Genomic DNA, 19,812 nt, shown 5'->3' with positions numbered 1-19,812 from the left:
ACATCATTAAACTAAATGAAACTTTCAGAAAAAATACTATCTTATAATATAAAATATTCAATGTTCAATGCTTGTTGTTGAATATTAAAAACCGGTTTTTTTTAAAAAACTAATAATAAATTTCTTCGTAGTTATAAAATTTACTATGTGTTAATTTTAAAATAAAAAATCAATTATTTAGTTATAAATAAAATCAATGAAACAGTATTATATTTATAATTATACTCGGAAAAGTATGTAGATAATTATTTGAATAGAAGAAAAAAAAAAATTAAAAAAAAACGAGGAAATACATGTACCTGTTGTGGGAAGTTCCCACATTGACCTTGACTACTGAATATTATTATTTTGGAATAACAACAAATAAATAAATAAACAAGTAGATAAATAAATTTTATATTCATTGTGCTCATCATCTATTGCGATTAAAAAAATGATATAAAAAAAAATAAAAAATAAATGTGTGGGAAGATTGAACTTGGGACACTTGATGAGATAATCTTGTATTTTTGCAGTGATAGATTTATAATAATAGAATCTTATTTATTGGTAAATTTTCAATTTTTTATAAACTTATTTTTAATAATAATAATAAAATTATTTAGAATTTTAATTGATGATAATATTGGTGTATTCAAATTTTTTATATTTTCAATTTTTATTGTTGACATCACTTTTGCCAATCGATTGGCGATTCAAACTCGGACCTCGTACTATTTCATTCACACAAAAAATTCTCTAAAAGTTTATCTCTTTAATTTTTTGTTAATTTTATTTTTTAAACAATCTTATTTATTGGGTTATCAATATTCTGACGCGATAGTTCAAGTTTGTCTTATTCTGTTATTTATTTTTAGTCAACCGATCAACAAAAAAAAAAAAAATATATAAAAAAAAAAATATTGCCATTTGTTTTTATATAAATGATTTTACATCAATTAAGATTATGTGAATTAACTAGAATTAAAAAATATAATTTATATTTAATTATTAAAAAAATATTTGCCAAAAATTAGTTTACAGCCTTGGGGGATCTCCATTTTTTTTCCCTTTCCAGTTGATTTTAATGATTAAACAGCTTGATTTGTGAGTTTAACGATAACGAAAGCAGAGATGACGATACGTTATTGAGTCAAGGAGGAGGTAAAGGATTGGTATTAAGTAGTGGGAAGTCAGGAGTATTTAAACTCACTGATCTCCAATCATCATTACACAATTCAACATGGCAAGTTATCAAGTAACTATCAGCCTCTTGGCAATTCTCATCATTTCTGCATGTGCAGGTAATTTAAAGTCATAATAATTATATATTTTTTTTATAATTTTAAATTATCATTAAACATTATAAATGTATGATAATTTATTATTCAATAAATTATTAAATATTGCTGTTTTGTATAATATTTAATTTAAAAACAAAAATTTACGATATTTTAGAACCACTTAGACAAAGACGACATGTACCATCTAGTAGCTCAAGTTCATCATCATCATCATCATCAAGTGGTTACAATGGAAAAACACAAACTAAAACAGACACAAAAGTCAGTGGTGGTGGTACTGCTGATGCAAACGCAGTAGCAACAAGTGATGGTATATACTATTCTGACGGTGGTGCACCGGCTGGTGCTGGTGGACACCAACATGGTGGTTCTCAAGGAGGATATGGTTCAGGATGGCAACAGGGAGGTTCACAAAGTGGAGGATACGGTAGTGGATACCAACAAGGTGGATCTCAAGGAGGTGCTGGTGGTTACCAACAAGGAGGTTCACAAAGTGGAGGATATGGTAGTGGATACCAACAAGGAGGCTCACAAAGTGGAGCCAGTGGATGGCAACAGGGAGGTTCACAAAGTGGAGGATACGGTAGTGGATACCAACAAGGTGGATCTCAAGGAGGTGCTGGTGGATACCAACAAGGAGGTTCACAAAGTGGAGGATATGGTAGTGGTTACCAACAAGGAGGCTCACAAAGTGGAGCCGGTGGATGGCAACAAGGAGGCTCACAAAGTGGAGCTGGTGGATGGCAACAAGGAGGTTCACAAAATGGTTATGGCAGTGGATACCAACAAGGAGGTTCACAAGGTGTTTCCGGTGGATTCCAACACGGAGAAGGTAGTGCACACGGTTCTGCACACGGTGGATCAGGAGGTTCATCAGGTGCAAATAGCAATTCAAACAGCAATGCTAAAACCGGTAATTACTAGATTTTTGTTTCTTTCAAAAAAATTAAAATTTAATCACACGATTACAATCGACCTTTTGCATGAAAAAGAATTATAGTCGATTCTATTCTATTAGCATGAAATTATAATAACAATATTTATTAAAACTCTATTTAATATTAACACTAAAAAATTTTCATTAGGTGCTGGACCAGCAAACTCAAACTCAAACAGTAATGCCGCAGCAGGTAAGAATAATTTCTAAATAATTACTAATCAAATATCGCATGCTAGAAAAATGTACTCAAATTTGTTTTGCTTGGTAGATTTATCTGACTGCATGATAGTTTTAATAAATCATAATATCATTTTTGCATGATACATTTTTTTTAGTTACCCAAACAAGTTTTACAAAATTGAAGACAAAAACAAAAAAGCCAACGATGATTGTTTATTGAAATTAAAAAAAAAAAAACTTGTAATAATTTTTAAATATATATTTTATTAGGAAAAGGACCAGCCAGTTCTAACTCAGATAGTAACGCTTCATCCGGTAAGAAATTTTTCCATGTCCCAGTAAAAAAATATTATTTGATTTTAGTTTTTTATTACACTGATATTGTGTAGTGCGTAGTAAAATGAAAATTTTAAATTTTGAATTTCAAACAATCAAATACTTTTCGTTATTAGTTTTTTCATTTATTATTTTTAAAAAATTAATTTATAGCCGGTGGACCTGCCAATAGCAACTCCGGTAGTAATGCCGCTGCCGGTAAGAAAAATATTTAAAAAAAAATATAATAATAGCAAGTTAAAATCATTAAGAAACTATTTTTTAATTTTATCAATTTTTCATTTCTTAACTATTTAGCTAATGGACCCGCCAGTAGTAATTCCAACAGTAATGCTGCTGCTGGTAAGAAAAAATTTAGAAAAAAATTATATTCACGTAAAAGTTATTATTAGTTTTTTCGGGTTCCTAATATTTTTCTTACTTTAATTCGAAATTTAGGTAAGGGACCTGCCAACAGTAACTCCAATAGTAATGCCGCAGCTGGTAAGAAAAAAAAATATTTGAAAAAGCACAACTTCAACCGAAAATGAGTATTAAATTTTTTTTTCTTGAAACTATTTTATTAGGTAATGGACCCGCAAAATCAAACTCCAATAGTAACGCCAAAGCCGGTGAGATTATAAAAAATGAAGATTGATTGATCAAAAAATTTAGACTATTTTTTTTTAATTATCATTTTTCTTTACGCAATTTTATAAGCTATATAAGTCTTTAAAAATTTTAAATTATTTTGATAAACTTAAAAATCAGTTGAAAAGAAAAACAAGAAATTAAATTCGCATTTTTTTAATTTAATAAACAGCTCATGGACCCGCAAATAGCAACTCCGGTAGTAATGCTTCAGCCGGTAAGAATAAAAAAAAAAAAAAACAAGACTATTACTCAAAAATCTAAACAAACGAAACAGTTAAATATTTATTTTATTTTTTTTTTAATTAGCCAAAGGATCAGCCGATTCAAGCTCAAACAGTAACTCTGAATCCGGTGAGAATTTATAAACAAAAAAAAAATCTTGCTGAGAAACAATTATTAAACATGCAATTTAATTATTTAAAAAAAAAAAAAAAAAGAGTATAAATAATATTTTCTAAAAACTATTAGATTGAATGTAAAATATTAAATTCAGCAAGATTATAAATTCTTTTAGCTAGAATTATTTTATTGACGCATTTGTGAATTTTTAAAATTAGGATATGGACCATCAAATAGTAACTCCGGTAGCAATGCTTTCGCCGGTAAGAAAAATAAAATTTAAAAAAATGAACAAATAAATTTTTAAAAAATCCTATTTCTACAAATATTTTATTTATTTTTTTTTAAATTAGGAAATGGACCTGCTAATTCAAACTCAAACAGTAACGCTAAAGCCGGTGAGAACGATGAAAAAAAAAAAATTTCTATTTCAATATGAATTTAAATTATTTTTTATGTTTTTTTGGAAAATTTTATATTTTCAATTTTGAAAAATATTAATTTTCAAACAAGATAAAAAATATTTAAGTTAAAAAAAAAAGAGAATTAAGACTTGAATATTTTATTAAATATATTTTTGATATTTTAAAATTAGCACATGGACCAGCAAGCAGTAATTCCAACAGTAACGCCGAATCTGGTGAGGGGAAATTAACATTGAAAAAACAACAAAACTGTCAAATCTTTTACCTCAAAAATTATCATCAATCATTTATAAATTAACTTGCATGATTTAGCAAAATAAATAATAATAAAACAGCATGAATTGCATGATAACTTAGAATAAAAAATTTTGCATGTTAAAAAGTCAGATAATAGAGCGTCGTGTTGATCAAAAAAAAGATTAGACAAATTGTCATCTCATGTAAAAAAAATTTAATTTATAAAAAATCAAATTTTTTTATTACACGAGATATATTTATAATCAATTGTGTAATATTGTTTTTTATTAAATTATATTTTTAATTTTTTTCAATCAGTTAATGGACCAGCCAATGCCAACTCAAACAGCAATGCCGTCTCTGGTTAGTAAAATTAATTGAAAAAAAAAAAAATAATACTTAAAATTTAAATAATTTTAGTTGACTTGAAATAAAAATTTATTATTATTTTTTTCCAGGAGATGGACTAAGCTATGGTGGTGTTCCCCAAGGTATATAAATAAAGCCAGAAAAAAAAAACTTAATAATTTGAAGCTAAAATTCACATAATGCATGAATTAAAATAAACAATCATTAAATATATTGGAATCAAATCTATTCTGTTATATATCTTTCATCTGTAATTAATCCCTAAATTGAAAAAATATTTTTAGTAATAGTTAATAACATTAATAAAAATAAAATAGAAACAAAAAAAAAACTAACAATAATTCATAAATTTTGATTGAATCAAAGTGATGCATGTCAGTTGAATTTTCTTGATTGAATTATTTCATTGTTCTATTGATTATGAGTTTGGGAATTATTTGAAAACGGTGTTGTGGTATAAATTCAGGTGCACAATGGCAGAGTCAATCTGGTAACACAAATGTAAATTCTAATGGTCACCGCGGAGCTGGTTATTCATCGGGTCAATATGAAAGTGGATACTCTGGTAGTGGACAATCTGGATACGGACATAGTAGCGGATATGGCAGCGGACAATCTGGTAGTGGACAAGCTGGATACGGACAAGGTAGCGGATATGGTAATGGACAAGCTGGATATGGACAAGGTAGCAGTTATGGCAATGGACAAGCTGGATACGGACAAGGTAGTTCTGGTAATGGATATGCCGGTGGATCATCTGGATACGGACAAGGAAATTCTGGTAGCCAATATGGTGGTGGACACTCTCATGGTGGACACTCTAATGGTGGATACGGAGGTGGATACCCCAAAGGAAGTGGAACTGGAAATGCAGTTGCAAATGCTAATGCAAATGCAAATGGTGGTAATGCAATAGCTAATGCAAATGCCAATGCCAACGGAGGTCCAAGTGAATATGGGTAAGTTCAAGATATACTAACAATTAATTGTGATTGAAATTCAATCGAGGATATTATTAAAATATCTAACTACGTGAAAATCAAGACAAGCATAAATTAAAAGAAAAACTCTAAAAAATTTTAGATTATTCTCTCGAATTGGTGAAGATGCTGACAAAGATGCAGCTACTACTGGTACCAGTTCAAGTTCAAGCTCTGCAAATGGTACCAGCAGCTCTAGTTCAAGTTCAAAAGATGGAGTTTCAACATCAAGCTCAAGTGATGGATCATCTGCAAATACAAACATTGAAAATGCTAAAGGTGTATACAGCAGCAGCTCAGCTAAAGTTGATGATACTGGCAAAGGAACTTATCATATTGAAGCAGGAAAAATTAATTAAATATCATAAATTAATAATCACTAAATCGTGCCATCAATCATGTATTATATACTAAAAAAAACCTATTGCAAAATAAAATCAACTTGTTTGTTATATAATATAACGTTACCATAATAATTGTTGTTATTTTTTTGAAAAATTTATTTTACATTGAAAGAAATTTATGCGAAAAATATTACGTGATGATATCAAATTCATCACAAAACTTTTTCTTTTTTATGTTTAATTTATAATTTTAACCTTGGCATAAATCATTAAAGAGATTGAAATCACTCTGCTTAGAAACAAAGTCCAGTAGATAAAATAGATTCAAGTTGTTGAAAATTAATTTGTTATAATTTTAAAAATACATTCAAGTATGATTAAATTAATTATAATATATGTAAAGAAAAACAAATAATATTGTTTTATTATTTTGAAGGTAATGTAAATATATTTTTCATGAAGATAAAATTTTGATTACGTTATTGTTTGATCTACGATGTATTTTTCATGAATTATTTATTAATTTTTTGCTTCATATATATTTAATTTAGTGAGTCATAAAAAAAAAAAAATTTTCAACATAAATTAATATTAAAAATAATATTTATATATTAATGGAAGTCAGGGAAATATTTATTTTTTATCTTTTTCATTTTGATGTTTAATGAGGGCCAAATTAAATTCCCATTATAGATTAGTATGTAATAGTTATGCGAGAGCGTAGACTATTATACAAAAATGAGGTGTCTTAATTTATTTTTGTCAAAAAAAAAAAACTAATATCATCTCAAAGTCAAATTATCACCTCGTTGACAACACAGTTCAAAAGTAGTCTTTAAAAGTCGAACGTCATTACAGCTAATCACTCTGAGCCTTTGTGTATAAATAAAATATATTTTTTTTCCCTAATTTAACGTGGAATATAATTTTTATTTTATTTTTAATTTGTTTATTTTGAATGGCACCTGTTACTGTATATTTAAATAAAGATATTAGAAACAAATCATCTGACTATTTTGCAAGATCAATAGATCAATTGCCGATAGAAGAAAAAAAATTTCTAATAAAATGATGATACCAATGGAAAAAATAATTCAAGGACTTTGTGTAATTATTTATAATTTATCAAATCAAGTAAGTTGTGAATTTTATTATTAATAATTAAATAAATATATTGCAGTATTTTTTTAAACAAATAAATTAATTAATTTTATTTATTTCCTGTTCATATTATCATGTAGATTTTTTTATTGTTAATTTTCTTTTATTAAATCCTTAACTTTTAAAATTTTTATCAACTTTAAATGGAAACTTTTTATTGTATTTAATTTATATTATTTATTACATAAAAACTAATGTGAAATTGATAGTTTATTTTTTTTTTTAATAGCTTGACAAATGCTTGATAAAACCATCACCAAATTTATCAAAAGAAAAAGAGCAAACTCGTTATGATGATGAAGCAATGGGAAACGATCTGCTCATCAAGGTCGAAAAATTTATGAATGATGAACAGCGTGAATTTGAAAACAAATTAAAATCAATCCAGAAAGAGCAGAATAAAAAATTAAATTTACAAGATGCTTGTGAATCAAAGGGCCAACAAAAATATTGTAGCAAAAACAATTTAGAGGCTTCTCATATATATGAACAACTTGATAAATTAAAAAATCAATACGAATGTTTAAAAACTTGCACCAAGTCAATATTAATTATGAAAAATCAAAAAATTGACGAATTAAATATGAAGATTACTAAATTGACAAATCAAATTGAAGAAAAAAATATTCTCCAAAGAAAATTTAATGAAAAACAAATAAAAAAAACCAACGAGTCAATCAACAAAGATATTAATTTGAATGATTCATTTTATGCTGAAATTTGTTCACTTCGTGCAGTTTTAGAAATTGAGAAACAAAAAAAATTAAAAATGACAAATGAAATTGATAATTTACGTCACAATGTTGAAACAAAAAATATATTGAAACAACGAGTTGAATATCTTGAAGCTAGATGTGAAGATTTAAAAATTCAACTTGAAAATAAAAAGACATTTGAAGAACAAATTTTAAAAAAGAATGAAGAACTATTAAATTCATATGAAGATGTCTCGAGGCATAATAAAATATTGACACAAAAAAATGAAGAATTACAGTGGAAATTGGGTCGAAATAATAAAATAGTTAATGTATTATCAAACAACATAAAAACACCAGTTAAAAAACTGTCTAAATCACTTGAACAAGAACAAACTGATTCATTCATTCATGATGATAAAAATTCACCATCTAATTTTTGTTCAAAAATTAAGTATATGGTAGAAAAAAGTAATTCAGTATCATGGACGCTCGATATTGATAATTTTTTTATACTGGACAAAAAAAATACAAGACCTATTTCGAAACACATTAAATTAAAAAAAAATTTAAAGAGAAAATCATTAAATACTTGGCCAAATAATTCTTCAACAGGTACACTGATCAGAAGAATATGATTCAACATCAATTATAATTTTCATAAACAATTACAAAGTGGTGTCGTAAAAAACTTCTGACATATAGAAAAATTAATTATTTATTTTAATTGGATTATAATGAATTCTCTCTTGTGAAATTACCTTCATTCACGGTTTTAAATGTATTTTTTAAAAAAAGTAAAATAATTAAATATCTTTGGTAAAAAATTAATTTTTTTTTTTTTTTTAATCACAAAGATATTTATTGGTTTTTGATGTTTTTTCGAATTAAAAGCATAAATTTTTTAAATATAATATTGTGTTAGTACAGTAATTTGTTAATTTTTTTTTAATTTTTAATGGTGGAAATAATTTTTAAAAAAAATGTACATTAAAATTTAAAATTAAATACTCCGTAAAAATTCCGAATTGGCCCATTAAAAATTTTGTAATTTTTTTTCTTATTTTAATTTAAGAATTCAGTATTTTGAGTTGTACCGATTTTTCGTATTTTTTTAATTCAATTCGAAAATGAGCAATTTAGTAATGAGCAATTTAATGCAATAAAAATATTTTCGAATTAAAAAAAAAAAAAGCATTCGTTCGATTCAGACACAATGAATGTGCTCGAGTGACAAAAACATAAACAACACATTCAAATTTATCAAAAATGGCGGCTTGGACTATGCCATCTATCGGATAAAATTTTCAACGACAGTCACTCCATTTTATAGATCACGTGATCTACCCCTCTCTTTTTTTTTTAAACATTAAAAAATGGAGAAGAAGGAAGCAGCAGGAAGCAGGAGAAAAAAAAAATAAAAAATAAGAAAAAAAAGATAAAAAATGAGATCAAATTAGATGTTGCTTGCATAAATAAATATTCTATAAACCGCCACGCATATTATCACTGAGTAAAATAATAATTATTATCAATTATTTAATTACGAAAAAAAAAAAAATTGAATTAAAAAAAAATATAAATTTGTAAATTTGCCAATTTTATTACGACGCCGCGAATAAAAAAAGCCGCCATTGCCTCTTGCTTGGACAAGCTCCTCTCATCATACACATAAATGGCATAAAAATTCAGTTAATTATCAAAAATTATCACTGAGCATTATTCTTCAATTATTTAGTAGCAAAAAAACGAATAAAATAAAATAAAAACGTAATTAATAAAATTCATTAATTTCGGCACGACGACACCGGCTAAAAAAGCCGCCACTGCCCTGGTGGAAATAATTTCTCCGTAAAAACTCCGTAAAATTAAATATAAATATCGCCCGAATTATTAAAATTTTTGTCATTTATTTTCTTCATTTTACACAGGAATTCAAAATTTTAAATTCGACTGATTTCGTATTTTTCCGCATTTTTTATGAGCAATTTGTGAATAAAATAGCAATTTAGAATATCGATACGACACACCGGCTAAAAAAGCCACCATTGTTGGATCCCATTGATAGTAAAATTATTAATTTAATTTTTTTATTAAATTAAAATAAAAAATAAATTAATATTTAAATAATAAAACGAAATCAACGTGAAAAAAAACAATACGGAGTTATTTTACCCGGGAAAAAAATGAAAAATAAAAAATAAATTTTCAACTCGACAGCGGGGCGTCCATTTTTGGAGCATTTTACGAGAAAAAAATTTGAGACACTAATAATTATAAAAAAAACAATTAATGATAGAATTATATTAAAAAATTAATTCCGCTGTGTTGAAAATTTATTTTTTGATGAATAAATAATAATAATGATTTATGAAATGGAAACAATACCAAATGAACAGCAAAAAACAGCAAAATAATAAACGGGAGCAGCCAAGGGCACCAAGAAGCACAGAGAAGCACAACACGGAGAAAAAAATTGTATGTATTCACGCTGAGAAGGGTACGCACAAACTGACGAGACACAGCGTCTCCGTGTAAAATTCGTGAGTGTTCGTGAGCCGGCAAACCACCACAGCAAACCAGCCAATCCCAGATCGGTATTTTTTTAACAATTTGGCGGTATCTAATAAATAATATTAAATATTTAGTATCTAATAAAATAATATTAAATATTTATTTATTTATTTATAATAAATAAATAAAATTATTTGTATATAAATTTTTTTTTATTTTCAAATTTTATTTTAAAAAATAAATTTTTTAATGAAATTATTTTTCAGTTTATCAAAATAAATTACTGATATAATTATTTAATTAAAAAAAAAATTAATAATAAATATGTGTTTGGCGTCTGTTGTAAAAAAAAAAACAAAATAAATTGCAAAATAAATTATTAATCAACGAGTTCAATCAACCCAAACATTGTGACAATTATAATTCATCAATATTTAAAAGTAATCTATTCTTTTTTAATAATAATAATAATAATATACAAGTGTGATGATTATTTTTCAATTTAACAATTATCATTTTGGTCTTAACTCTGACACAATAACTATGATTCTAAACATCAATGATTTTTTTTTATTTGTTTAAATATATGTAGATGCTTCAGATTGAATTTTATTTTACTGAAAATATAATTGATAATTGTCATGGATATTATCATGTTGTCTATCGTCCAATCTGGCTAAAAAAAAAAAACTTCAAAGTCAAATCATCACTTATATATTAATATTAAAAAATATTTAAAAAATAAAATTGAAAATATTGTGATAATTTTTTTTAAGTCATTGAGATCAACATTGATCATGCCGAATGATTATTGTTATATGCTATTAAAATGATTTTTTGAACCTGTAACAACATATGTACGATTAGGAGTAAAAAAAATTGTTCCATACAAAAAATTATATGAGAAAGTATATTTATTTTTAAACTTTGTTTTACAAAAACATTAACATTGACATTTGAATTTTTATGATTCCAAGTAATAATAATAATGTTCTTTTACAATGTCTTGACCATGTCATTGACTTTGTAACGTATTTTGTACGTGTTTTTAAGAAGAAATTATGAAAAAATACTACGCGTAAATCATAAAGAAAAAAAAATAACTATATAATTAAATCTATTCAACAACCAACCATTGAGATTTAATTATTCGCCGAGAAGTTTTTATTATTTTTGACGAACTGGGCGTGATCTTTATGTGTAAAATGATACCATTTGTACGATTTTCAGTTGCCTGATCAGCACCAATAACCATACCAATTGTAATATTTTTTATATAGCCGACATGAAGAAATTCAAGATCTGGGTTATTTTCTATAAATTGAATAATACCAGCATTAGTAAGGTTCTTGCATTCATTACAATGCAATTTTTTCAATCCTTTCAATTTGATAAGGAAGCTGTCTGTAATTATATCAAGACCACTTACATTAAGTTCTTGTAAGTTTTTAAAGTTTGTTAAAGCAACAAGAGCTGTCTCAGAAAGACGCTTACAACGTTGGATTTTTAAAATTTTTAGGTTTTTACAATTATTAGCAATAGCAGTAATTGTACTACATTTGAGACTTTTTGAATGACTCAAGTTTAGATGTTCAAGATACTGTAATTTTGATAACTCATCAAGAACAGATGGAGAAGAAAGTGGCTTATATAAAAGAGATGGTACTATAGTGCAACCAGGAATTTCTAAATGTTTAAGTTTTTTACAATTGCTTGAAATTGAAATTATTGATTCCTCGATGAGTATAGGATGCAATATTAAACTTTCAAGCTTTTCCAGCTCTGTTAACTTTTCTAAAGTATAATAGTCTACTATGGGACAATATATTTTCAAATGTTTCAAATTCTTGCAATATTGAACAATTATATTTGCTATGTCAAGCGTTTCAATACAAGAAATACCAAGATATTCCAAGTTTTGAAAATTTATCCACTTCTCAAGAGGAATTCTAGTGACATCATAAGACCCCGGTGGAATATTAAAATGTTTTAGATTTTTGCATGTACAAAAAATTGACTCAAGTTCTTCTGTAGAGAGGTGAATATGATATTTAGTACCCATCGTCAAGTCGAAATACTCCAAGTTAACGAGTTGATTAATTTGAAAAAACTCTGAATCATAAAATAGTCCAATGCTAAGATGAACAAGTGTTGTTATGTATGCTATTGTCCGCATGTTTTTTTTGAGTAACTTGAAGTTATGTATTGACAATTTTTTAAGATTTTTAAATTTTGCAAACGCCTGAAAATAATAAAAATTTATTTAAATAATTTATATTCATTTAATTGATAGTATTGTTTGTCACTATTGATTGACTTACCATAGAAATACTGTGATTACCCCACGAAGATTTAGAAAATAAATGAATTTCATTAATTTCTTCTGGAAGACTATTCATTATTGAAGAAAGATGGAGTGTCACGTCCGATTTTTTGAGATTCACCATTATTTTAATGCATTTTAATTTATCCAACTGTTTAAATGCTTCAACAAAGTCATCAGCATTATCAGTTAAAGATTTATAATCAAATTCACATTCCAAGGTTGTTAAATTTTTACAGTGATCACCAACAAATGGCATGATAGTTGAATTACAAACATCTGAGAGAGACAATTTTTCTAAATAAATACCACATCTTGATAATATTTTTTCGAGGTATGATTGTGTCAACAAATGGTTATCATAACAACGTCTAATTGATGATTCACATTTATATTCTTTAATGTCATACCAAGCTAGTTGACATGCCTCTTGCCATTTGGTACAAACTAGAATAAAACGTAACAAATTTAAAAATTAATAATGCAAACATTGATATTTCACTTAAAAAAAAAAAGAATTTTTATTTTGATAATAATATGTACCTTCTTCCATGTCTATCCTTTCTGGTATTGGCAGCAGCATGAAGATTTTTGCTAACGAGTCGTAGTCCAGTGAAGTGATGACGACTTTTGAATCTTTGTTGCCACCATCAGAGCTTTGTTGGTCTAATTCCTCAACACATAGATTTATTGCATTCATTTTAAGTAAACTATCTGAAAATATCATATTAAAACAATATATTATAATGATAAATTTAAATGTATTACACCCAGAATAATAAAATTAACAAAATTAACCATAAAAAAACATACTCCAAAATATGGATCAATTAAAGTTGATGATTTACCAGCAAAGTCAACATCAATGAAATTATATTTAAAGCTAAATAACGTTGAATGTCATGCAACATATTAAAATACAATTGATACACGTGTTTGTTTTATAAATATAATTGTTTAAATTATAAATTTTTATTTACCTTAATTGATCCTTTTGTTGATGATTAATTTAGTGTTGATACTCTCACACACATCAACGTATTAACGTGATCGCAGCTAGATGTCTACGTTACCAGCATGGTTTTAATAACGGTATTTTTCATTAAATAACGGTATTGTCACGGTATTTTCATTAAAAGTCTCAAATTGTAAATAAAAAATTTTGAATGTTATAAATAATAATAAAAAACAAATAAATTGTGCTGTCATTTATTGTCAGCTATCAAAATTCAAAAGTGTATCATCAAACTACATCAAATAACTTTACTGATTACTTGACAAATTAATCACTAAATAAATAGCACGAAGAACCAGCCTATACCATTAGTAGTAAGATATTGTTATTGTTTATTTTTACCATTAATTAATATTATTCAAACACTAAATAAATATATTTTCAGGAAACTATTACTTTTTTGCTGATGTTGGAAAAGTTTTTATTGATGCTGCTAAAGAGATTATGACATTAATTATTATACAAAAAAAGGTTTGTTGTTTTTTATTTTTCTGTCAATAAATAACAACACAAAGACATTTGTCATTATAATAATTTTATAAATAAATTTGTTACAACAAATGGTTATTTTATGTTGATTTATATTTTTAGATTTTTTTAAAGACCCAATGATGAAGTTGGCATCATTCTAATGGGTTCTGATGTTGCCCAGAATAATTTTAATAACATTGAAGAGTTCCAGCCAGTTCAAACAGTATCAGTTGATACAATAAAAAATATAAATAAAACCCAAAAGTTGGATTAAGGCACTTCATACTGCTGTTGAAGTTGCAAAGAGTAAATGTATAGGGTAAATATTAAACAATAATTATTACAAATATTAAAAAAACTAAGTTTAAAATATTGTGATAATTTTTTTGAGGTCATTAAGGAACAACATTAATCATGCTGAATGATTATTCATCTTCTGATGAATTAAATGCAGCTGATATGCAAAAATTTCAAACAGTATTATCAGGGAAACACTTCCTTTACTTGGCATGTAAGAAATATTATTAATTTTGACAATTCAAGCTGTATATACTAACAATCGATATTTTATTTTTCAAGTGGAACAAAATCCCTGACAACAATTGACACTACTGACCTAAACAAGAGTGAAAAAATGATTCTGGATTTAGTTAATTGTTAGTTTGTCAAGATGAATACAGTACCATCCTGTCAAAAATACAAAATCACAAAGCACCAAAACATTTACTGCACCTGAAGCTGGATATGGAAAATACAAAAGATTCGAGGCAAGTGTTACTGCATTTTAAAAAAGTTAAAAATAATAATAATTTTAATGATGAATAATTGTTATTTAAACAACTTTAGTTTTATAAATACTTTTTATTATGAAAATTTGGAAACTTTGAGGTAAAATTTAAATATTTATTATTAAAATTTTATACAATTATATTACTCCCTAAAAACGATTGAATCTTTATTTTTTTCATCACTTTTATTATCTTTAATTTTTTCATCAACTTTTTGTTGTTCTTCTTCTTCATTACCTCCAATACGACTTCTAAAATTCCATGGTGATAGATTATTAAATCCTCCATTATAATTACCACCAATTGCTGATGATGTTGCTAATGCTGATGATAAACCAACAGAATTACTTCCACCTGATGCTGCTGCAGCAGCAGCTGAACTTGCTGCAACTGGATAACCATTGACAATACCTGATGTTGCTGATGCAGCACTTGATGCACTTGATGCACCACCAGGATAATAATTACTTGGATTATTCCATCCTTGTGCATTTGCTTTTGAATTACTATTTGCAAATCCATTTGATGCTTGAGCATTACTCTCAGCATTTGCAAAACTGCCACCATCATTTCCGTTATTATATATATTTGAGGGATATTTATTAATTATTCCGTTGTTTGGGCCTTGCCAAGGACGTGCTTGTTGATTGTACACCGGATGCCCACCGAATCTACACAAATTTACGAATAACAGGAAATTTGGTAATTAGTCTTTGTCTATTTTTTTTTTTGATTGCATGTATTTTCATTTATTTATTTAAAAAAATAATTAAGTTTTTTGCAAAGTTAAAGCATAATATTAATAATTATTTTTTTAATAATTTTATAAATTAATTTACCCTGATGGATATTGAGTGTTGATTCCACCAAATCCATTATGTCCACTAAATTTATTTGTATTATCATATCGATCTCCGTAATTATTATATCCATGATAATTATTTTGGAAAGGTCTTCTTGAAGGTCCTTGATATTGATTATTATTGTAACCACTGTTATATCCATTTGCATAAGGATTTCCACTGAATCGGGATTTTGTTTCAACGATCAATTCATCGGGAAATGCGAAACTATCATCATCCGCGTACACCAATACTAGATAAAAATAAATTAAAAAACAAATTTAATATTTTTTTTTCTCTTTTTAATTAAAGATTATTAATCAAATAAATTGATTAGATTAATATCAATAATATCTCACCAATAGTAGCCAACAATGTGACACAAAAACTCACGTATTTTATTGAAAAATTCATTTTAAAAATTGACGATAATATTTAATGTAAATTTCTTTTATTTATTTTCACTCACAACAGTCTCGTTGATGGCTAACAACTCAACTGGACGAACTTGTTTCGTTCACACGAATTATATACTTTATATACACCTGAAAAAAAAAAAAAAAAAAACCATCTCTTAGTTCTTGGTGAAACACATTATACATATGAATAATAATCAGAATAATAAAATAAAAAAATTATGGTGTAACCAAGAATACCAAAAGACAGTATTAATTTGATTATGTTTATTTCTAGGTGGTCTGAGTGAATGGTTTTACAAATGATGACCATGATAATTTTAACTTCTTTAAATACGATAAAGAATCACTTTTATTGAGCAATTCTTGCTTGATAATTTGGCTAAACGAGGACATTCATTGATTTACTTGAGTGAGCCTGGATTAACATCAAAACTTTGATAACTAAATCTTCAGAAAAAAATAAGGGGTATGTATTTTTATTTTATTTTTGAATGGCCTTCAATTGCAACATTTTCTTCAAACCATTTATTCTGATTTTATTTTATTATAAATTATTATTCTATACTCGTTTAATGATGGGTTTTTCTTAATACAATAAGTACTCATAACTTTAAATTACTTTAAGTTGTAATAACATGCAAACTGATTATTAAATATCTCATTTATGACCTTAAATAAATTTCTAACAAATTTGAATATATTATGACTCATAAAAAAAATAATCTACGTCATAGAGTACGTGCGATATTTTATATTTTACATTACCACAAAATGACGCAAATAAAAATTTGAAAAAAAAATATACATACCGGTTTAAAAAACCCTGGGAATTCCCCTGGCTATGTATATCAAACGAATAAAATAAGTAAACACTTGAAAAATCATCATTTTTTTTTAAATTTATTATTTTATTAAATTTTTTTTTATTTTTTACAATATATTATTATCAATTACAATTAAAGAAATATTTTTTTTACACATATATAAATTTTTTCTTAATTTTATACATTAAAATATACATTACAGTTAATTTTTTTTTGTTTTTTTTTATTTTTTTAATTAATTGATGATTTTTAAACAGAAAGCATGACCGCAAATTGTTGTATTAATTTAAATGATTTCTTGAGAAATATGTGGTTATCAACATTATCCATAATATCCATATCCTGTAATGATATTTAAAAGACATTTCAAAATCAAATGAATGATTAATTTTATCTATTATTTTTTGCATAATATTTGTAGGACAATTACCCCGACCACCATGTCCATGACCACCGTGATGACCATATCCATGACCTTGTCCATAGCCGCCATGTCCACCTCCGTATCTACCTCCACCACCATGTCCCCAGCTTCCTCTTTGTTTATAATGGTATCCTTTTTTAAAATAAAAATTATTTTAAATTAAAAAAAAAGAAACCTCATTTTTGTATTAGAAAAATTTTAATTCCAAAAAAAATTGCAACAGATTGAATATTTAAAAAAATCATTTTAAAATTGATATAAAAATATTTCGAATAAATAACGTTTGTATATTTTATTTTAATGATTTATATTTTAAATTACCATTTCCTTGGACAGCAAAAATTATTACAATAAAAAGCGTAAATAATGCCCAGAAAAACTGCATTATTGTTTCTTTTTTTAGTAAAATAACAAGTCAATAATTATTATTAATTTAATATTAATAATATTTAAAAATAATTAATAAATTTATAAAACACTTTGTGATGAAGTCAGCTGAAGAATTGAATGAAGACTAACGTTTGTTGTTTAACTGAAGATCCTTTTATATTGTGAAATCCTCATTTTTTTTTCCACAAATATAAAAATACGTTTTAAAATTCCTGCAAGATAAAACGTAGATCAATAAATTATCCATCTCCTTCTGGCTTTGTTTATCAGTCGAAACTTTCCTCCTAGTAAATAAAAAATAATAATATACATGTCAAACATCATCACCACCACCAACACCACCACCATTGCTGGATATTTTTTTTTCTAGAAGTTCATTATCAAGTCATAAATGACTCATAATCTATAAATAAATATTTTTGTTATTTTTGTTTTTTAATCATGAACTAGTTTTGCATTTAATACAAAAAAAAATTTTTAATATGTCTTATAGATTTTTTGTTTTTCTACCCTTTCTATTTGTTTCTTCATTAATTTATCTTTTTATTGTTAATATTTTTACTGTTGTATAATAGTTCTTGATAATTTTTAGTAAACAAATTATATTATCTAATAATTTATTCTATTTAAATTTAAATTATATTAACAAATAACTTTGCGTGGAATAATTTCCATATTTCAAAAAAAATAAATAAATAGAAAATAGTATTTTTTATGTCAACAATCATAAATATAAGTACGAGTTTTCTTAGAAAATATTGTACTTCATTAGAATTATTAATTAATCATTATTTTTTCTTCATCCGTGGAAAAAGTCATTATAAAAATTTGAAATATTATTAAAAACCATCAATCAATTTATTTAAACTTTGTGGTATCTTTATTAATATTTTTTCGATATTATTTATTAATCATCAAATAATAATAATAGTTTTTAAATTAATTATGATCCATTATATTATGTCAATCAAAATAATTATTAATTCAAAAACAATTTACCTCTTAATTAATTGATTAAATAAGAAAAAAAACATAAAAAAATATTTATGTTGTTATTAAATTTATTTATCTGTTGTTAACTTTTTTTTTATAAATATAATAATTGTTTACATAATACTAATGAAATCAGTCTGAATAAATGTGATATATGCGTGTTAAAAAAAAAAAAAAAAAATTAAACTTTCTTATTAAATTTTAAAAAATAATACAAAGTATAAAAAATTATGAAATTAAATGATGATGATAAATGTAATACATATTAAAAAATATTATTGTTTTTCTTTTTTACAATTTTAGGTAAAATTATCTTGAGGTTTTTTTTGGTGTCTGCTGAATTTTTGAACTATTGAAATTGAAGAATCTATTTTTTGTTCGTAAAAAATTTAAATAAATCCAAGATGGAAATACCACAAGTGATTCATTTGGTTCAGGTGGAATTGTACCAACATCAAAAGTTCTTCTGTCCATCAATGCTCGAAGTAATATCTAATAAGAGTGAGTAAAAATAAAAAAATTAATTATCATCTTTATAGTTTACTTACACAATTAAATAATATATTAAAAATTATATTTTGCAGTGTAATTGGTAATATTATTGCGTGACAATTTGACAAACAAATAGGGTAAAAATATATATATTAAATGTAAATGTTGCATGCCAGTTGAAGATCATTGACCTTTATCGATTAAAAAAAAATATAGATAAATAAAATAGTAAAAATAAAATAAATTGCAGTAAATGAAAATAATTGTTAAAAATGTCAAACATTGTTATTGAGTAATGAAGGTCAACAAAATAATAATCAATTTAATTATAATTTAAAATAATATTGTGATGAATTATATTTTTTAATAGAAGCACCTCGACACGACGACGAAGT

General features: G+C 25.7%; 2 protein-coding genes and 3 long non-coding RNA genes across 11 annotated transcripts; 3 read left to right on the top strand and 2 right to left on the bottom strand.

Annotated features, from left to right (window-relative positions):
* Positions 1-1,149: 1,149 nt before the first annotated feature.
* Positions 1,150-6,871, top strand: LOC122847573 (glycine-rich cell wall structural protein 1.8-like). 7 transcript variants are annotated; one of them, XM_044145360.1, is made up of 18 exons: positions 1,150-1,283; positions 1,438-1,689; positions 1,846-2,196; positions 2,369-2,413; positions 2,674-2,718; positions 2,893-2,937; positions 3,037-3,081; positions 3,178-3,222; positions 3,306-3,350; positions 3,542-3,586; positions 3,679-3,723; positions 3,930-3,974; positions 4,065-4,109; positions 4,307-4,351; positions 4,692-4,736; positions 4,832-4,864; positions 5,209-5,701; positions 5,826-6,199. In XM_044145360.1, the coding sequence occupies exons 1-18, from the start codon at positions 1,223-1,225 to the stop codon at positions 6,079-6,081; spliced, it is 1,986 nt and encodes a 661-aa protein (XP_044001295.1). In that variant the 5' UTR covers positions 1,150-1,222; the 3' UTR covers positions 6,082-6,199. The 7 variants fall into 7 exon arrangements, with proteins under 7 accessions (XP_044001295.1, XP_044001294.1, XP_044001296.1 ...); XM_044145359.1 differs by having other exon boundaries at positions 1,438-1,704; positions 1,861-2,196; XM_044145361.1 differs by having other exon boundaries at positions 1,438-1,767; positions 1,966-2,196.
* A 7,518-nt stretch (positions 6,872-14,389) lies between these two features.
* On the top strand, positions 14,390-15,006 carry LOC122847572. Its single transcript, XR_006373381.1, has 3 exons — positions 14,390-14,564; positions 14,637-14,756; positions 14,825-15,006. It is a non-coding gene; the product is annotated as an uncharacterized LOC122847572 (long non-coding RNA).
* An 80-nt stretch (positions 15,007-15,086) lies between these two features.
* LOC122847568 (GATA zinc finger domain-containing protein 14-like) lies at positions 15,087-16,376 on the bottom strand. The gene is made up of 3 exons (XM_044145353.1): positions 16,235-16,376; positions 15,873-16,128; positions 15,087-15,704 (listed from the first exon to the last, which is right to left on the bottom strand). The coding sequence occupies exons 1-3, from the start codon at positions 16,287-16,289 to the stop codon at positions 15,176-15,178; spliced, it is 840 nt and encodes a 279-aa protein (XP_044001288.1). The 5' UTR covers positions 16,290-16,376; the 3' UTR covers positions 15,087-15,175.
* On the top strand, positions 15,656-19,807 carry LOC122847569. Its single transcript, XR_006373379.1, has 4 exons — positions 15,656-15,735; positions 16,569-16,760; positions 19,229-19,426; positions 19,510-19,807. It is a non-coding gene; the product is annotated as an uncharacterized LOC122847569 (long non-coding RNA).
* On the bottom strand, positions 17,176-18,058 carry LOC122847571. The gene is made up of 3 exons (XR_006373380.1): positions 17,864-18,058; positions 17,549-17,674; positions 17,176-17,460 (listed from the first exon to the last, which is right to left on the bottom strand). It is a non-coding gene; the product is annotated as an uncharacterized LOC122847571 (long non-coding RNA).
* Positions 19,808-19,812: the final 5 nt, after the last annotated feature.

This window comes from Aphidius gifuensis, linkage group LG1, assembly GCF_014905175.1.
Source record: "Aphidius gifuensis isolate YNYX2018 linkage group LG1, ASM1490517v1, whole genome shotgun sequence".
NCBI lineage: Eukaryota > Metazoa > Arthropoda > Insecta > Hymenoptera > Braconidae > Aphidius > Aphidius gifuensis.
This window is presented reverse-complemented; position numbering and strand designations above follow the sequence as displayed.

What these genes read in the sequence shown, in the direction of transcription:
- LOC122847573 (XM_044145354.1), top strand. Translation starts at nt 1,223, where the DNA reads ATGGCAAGTTATCAAGTAACTATCAGCCTCTTGGCAATTCTCATCATT. An exon ending in AAACAGTAACGCTAAAGCCG is followed by an intron (nt 4,110 to 4,306) that starts GTGAGAACGATG and finishes TTTTAAAATTAG; the next exon opens with CACATGGACCAGCAAGCAGT. An exon ending in AAACAGCAATGCCGTCTCTG is followed by an intron (nt 4,737 to 4,831) that starts GTTAGTAAAATT and finishes ATTTTTTTCCAG; the next exon opens with GAGATGGACTAAGCTATGGT.
- LOC122847568 (XM_044145353.1), bottom strand. Translation starts at nt 16,289, where the DNA reads ATGAATTTTTCAATAAAATACGTGAGTTTTTGTGTCACATTGTTGGCT. An exon ending in CACATTGTTGGCTACTATTG is followed by an intron (nt 16,129 to 16,234) that starts GTGAGATATTAT and finishes ATTTTTATCTAG; the next exon opens with TATTGGTGTACGCGGATGAT. An exon ending in AACACTCAATATCCATCAGG is followed by an intron (nt 15,705 to 15,872) that starts GTAAATTAATTT and finishes AAATTTGTGTAG; the next exon opens with ATTCGGTGGGCATCCGGTGT.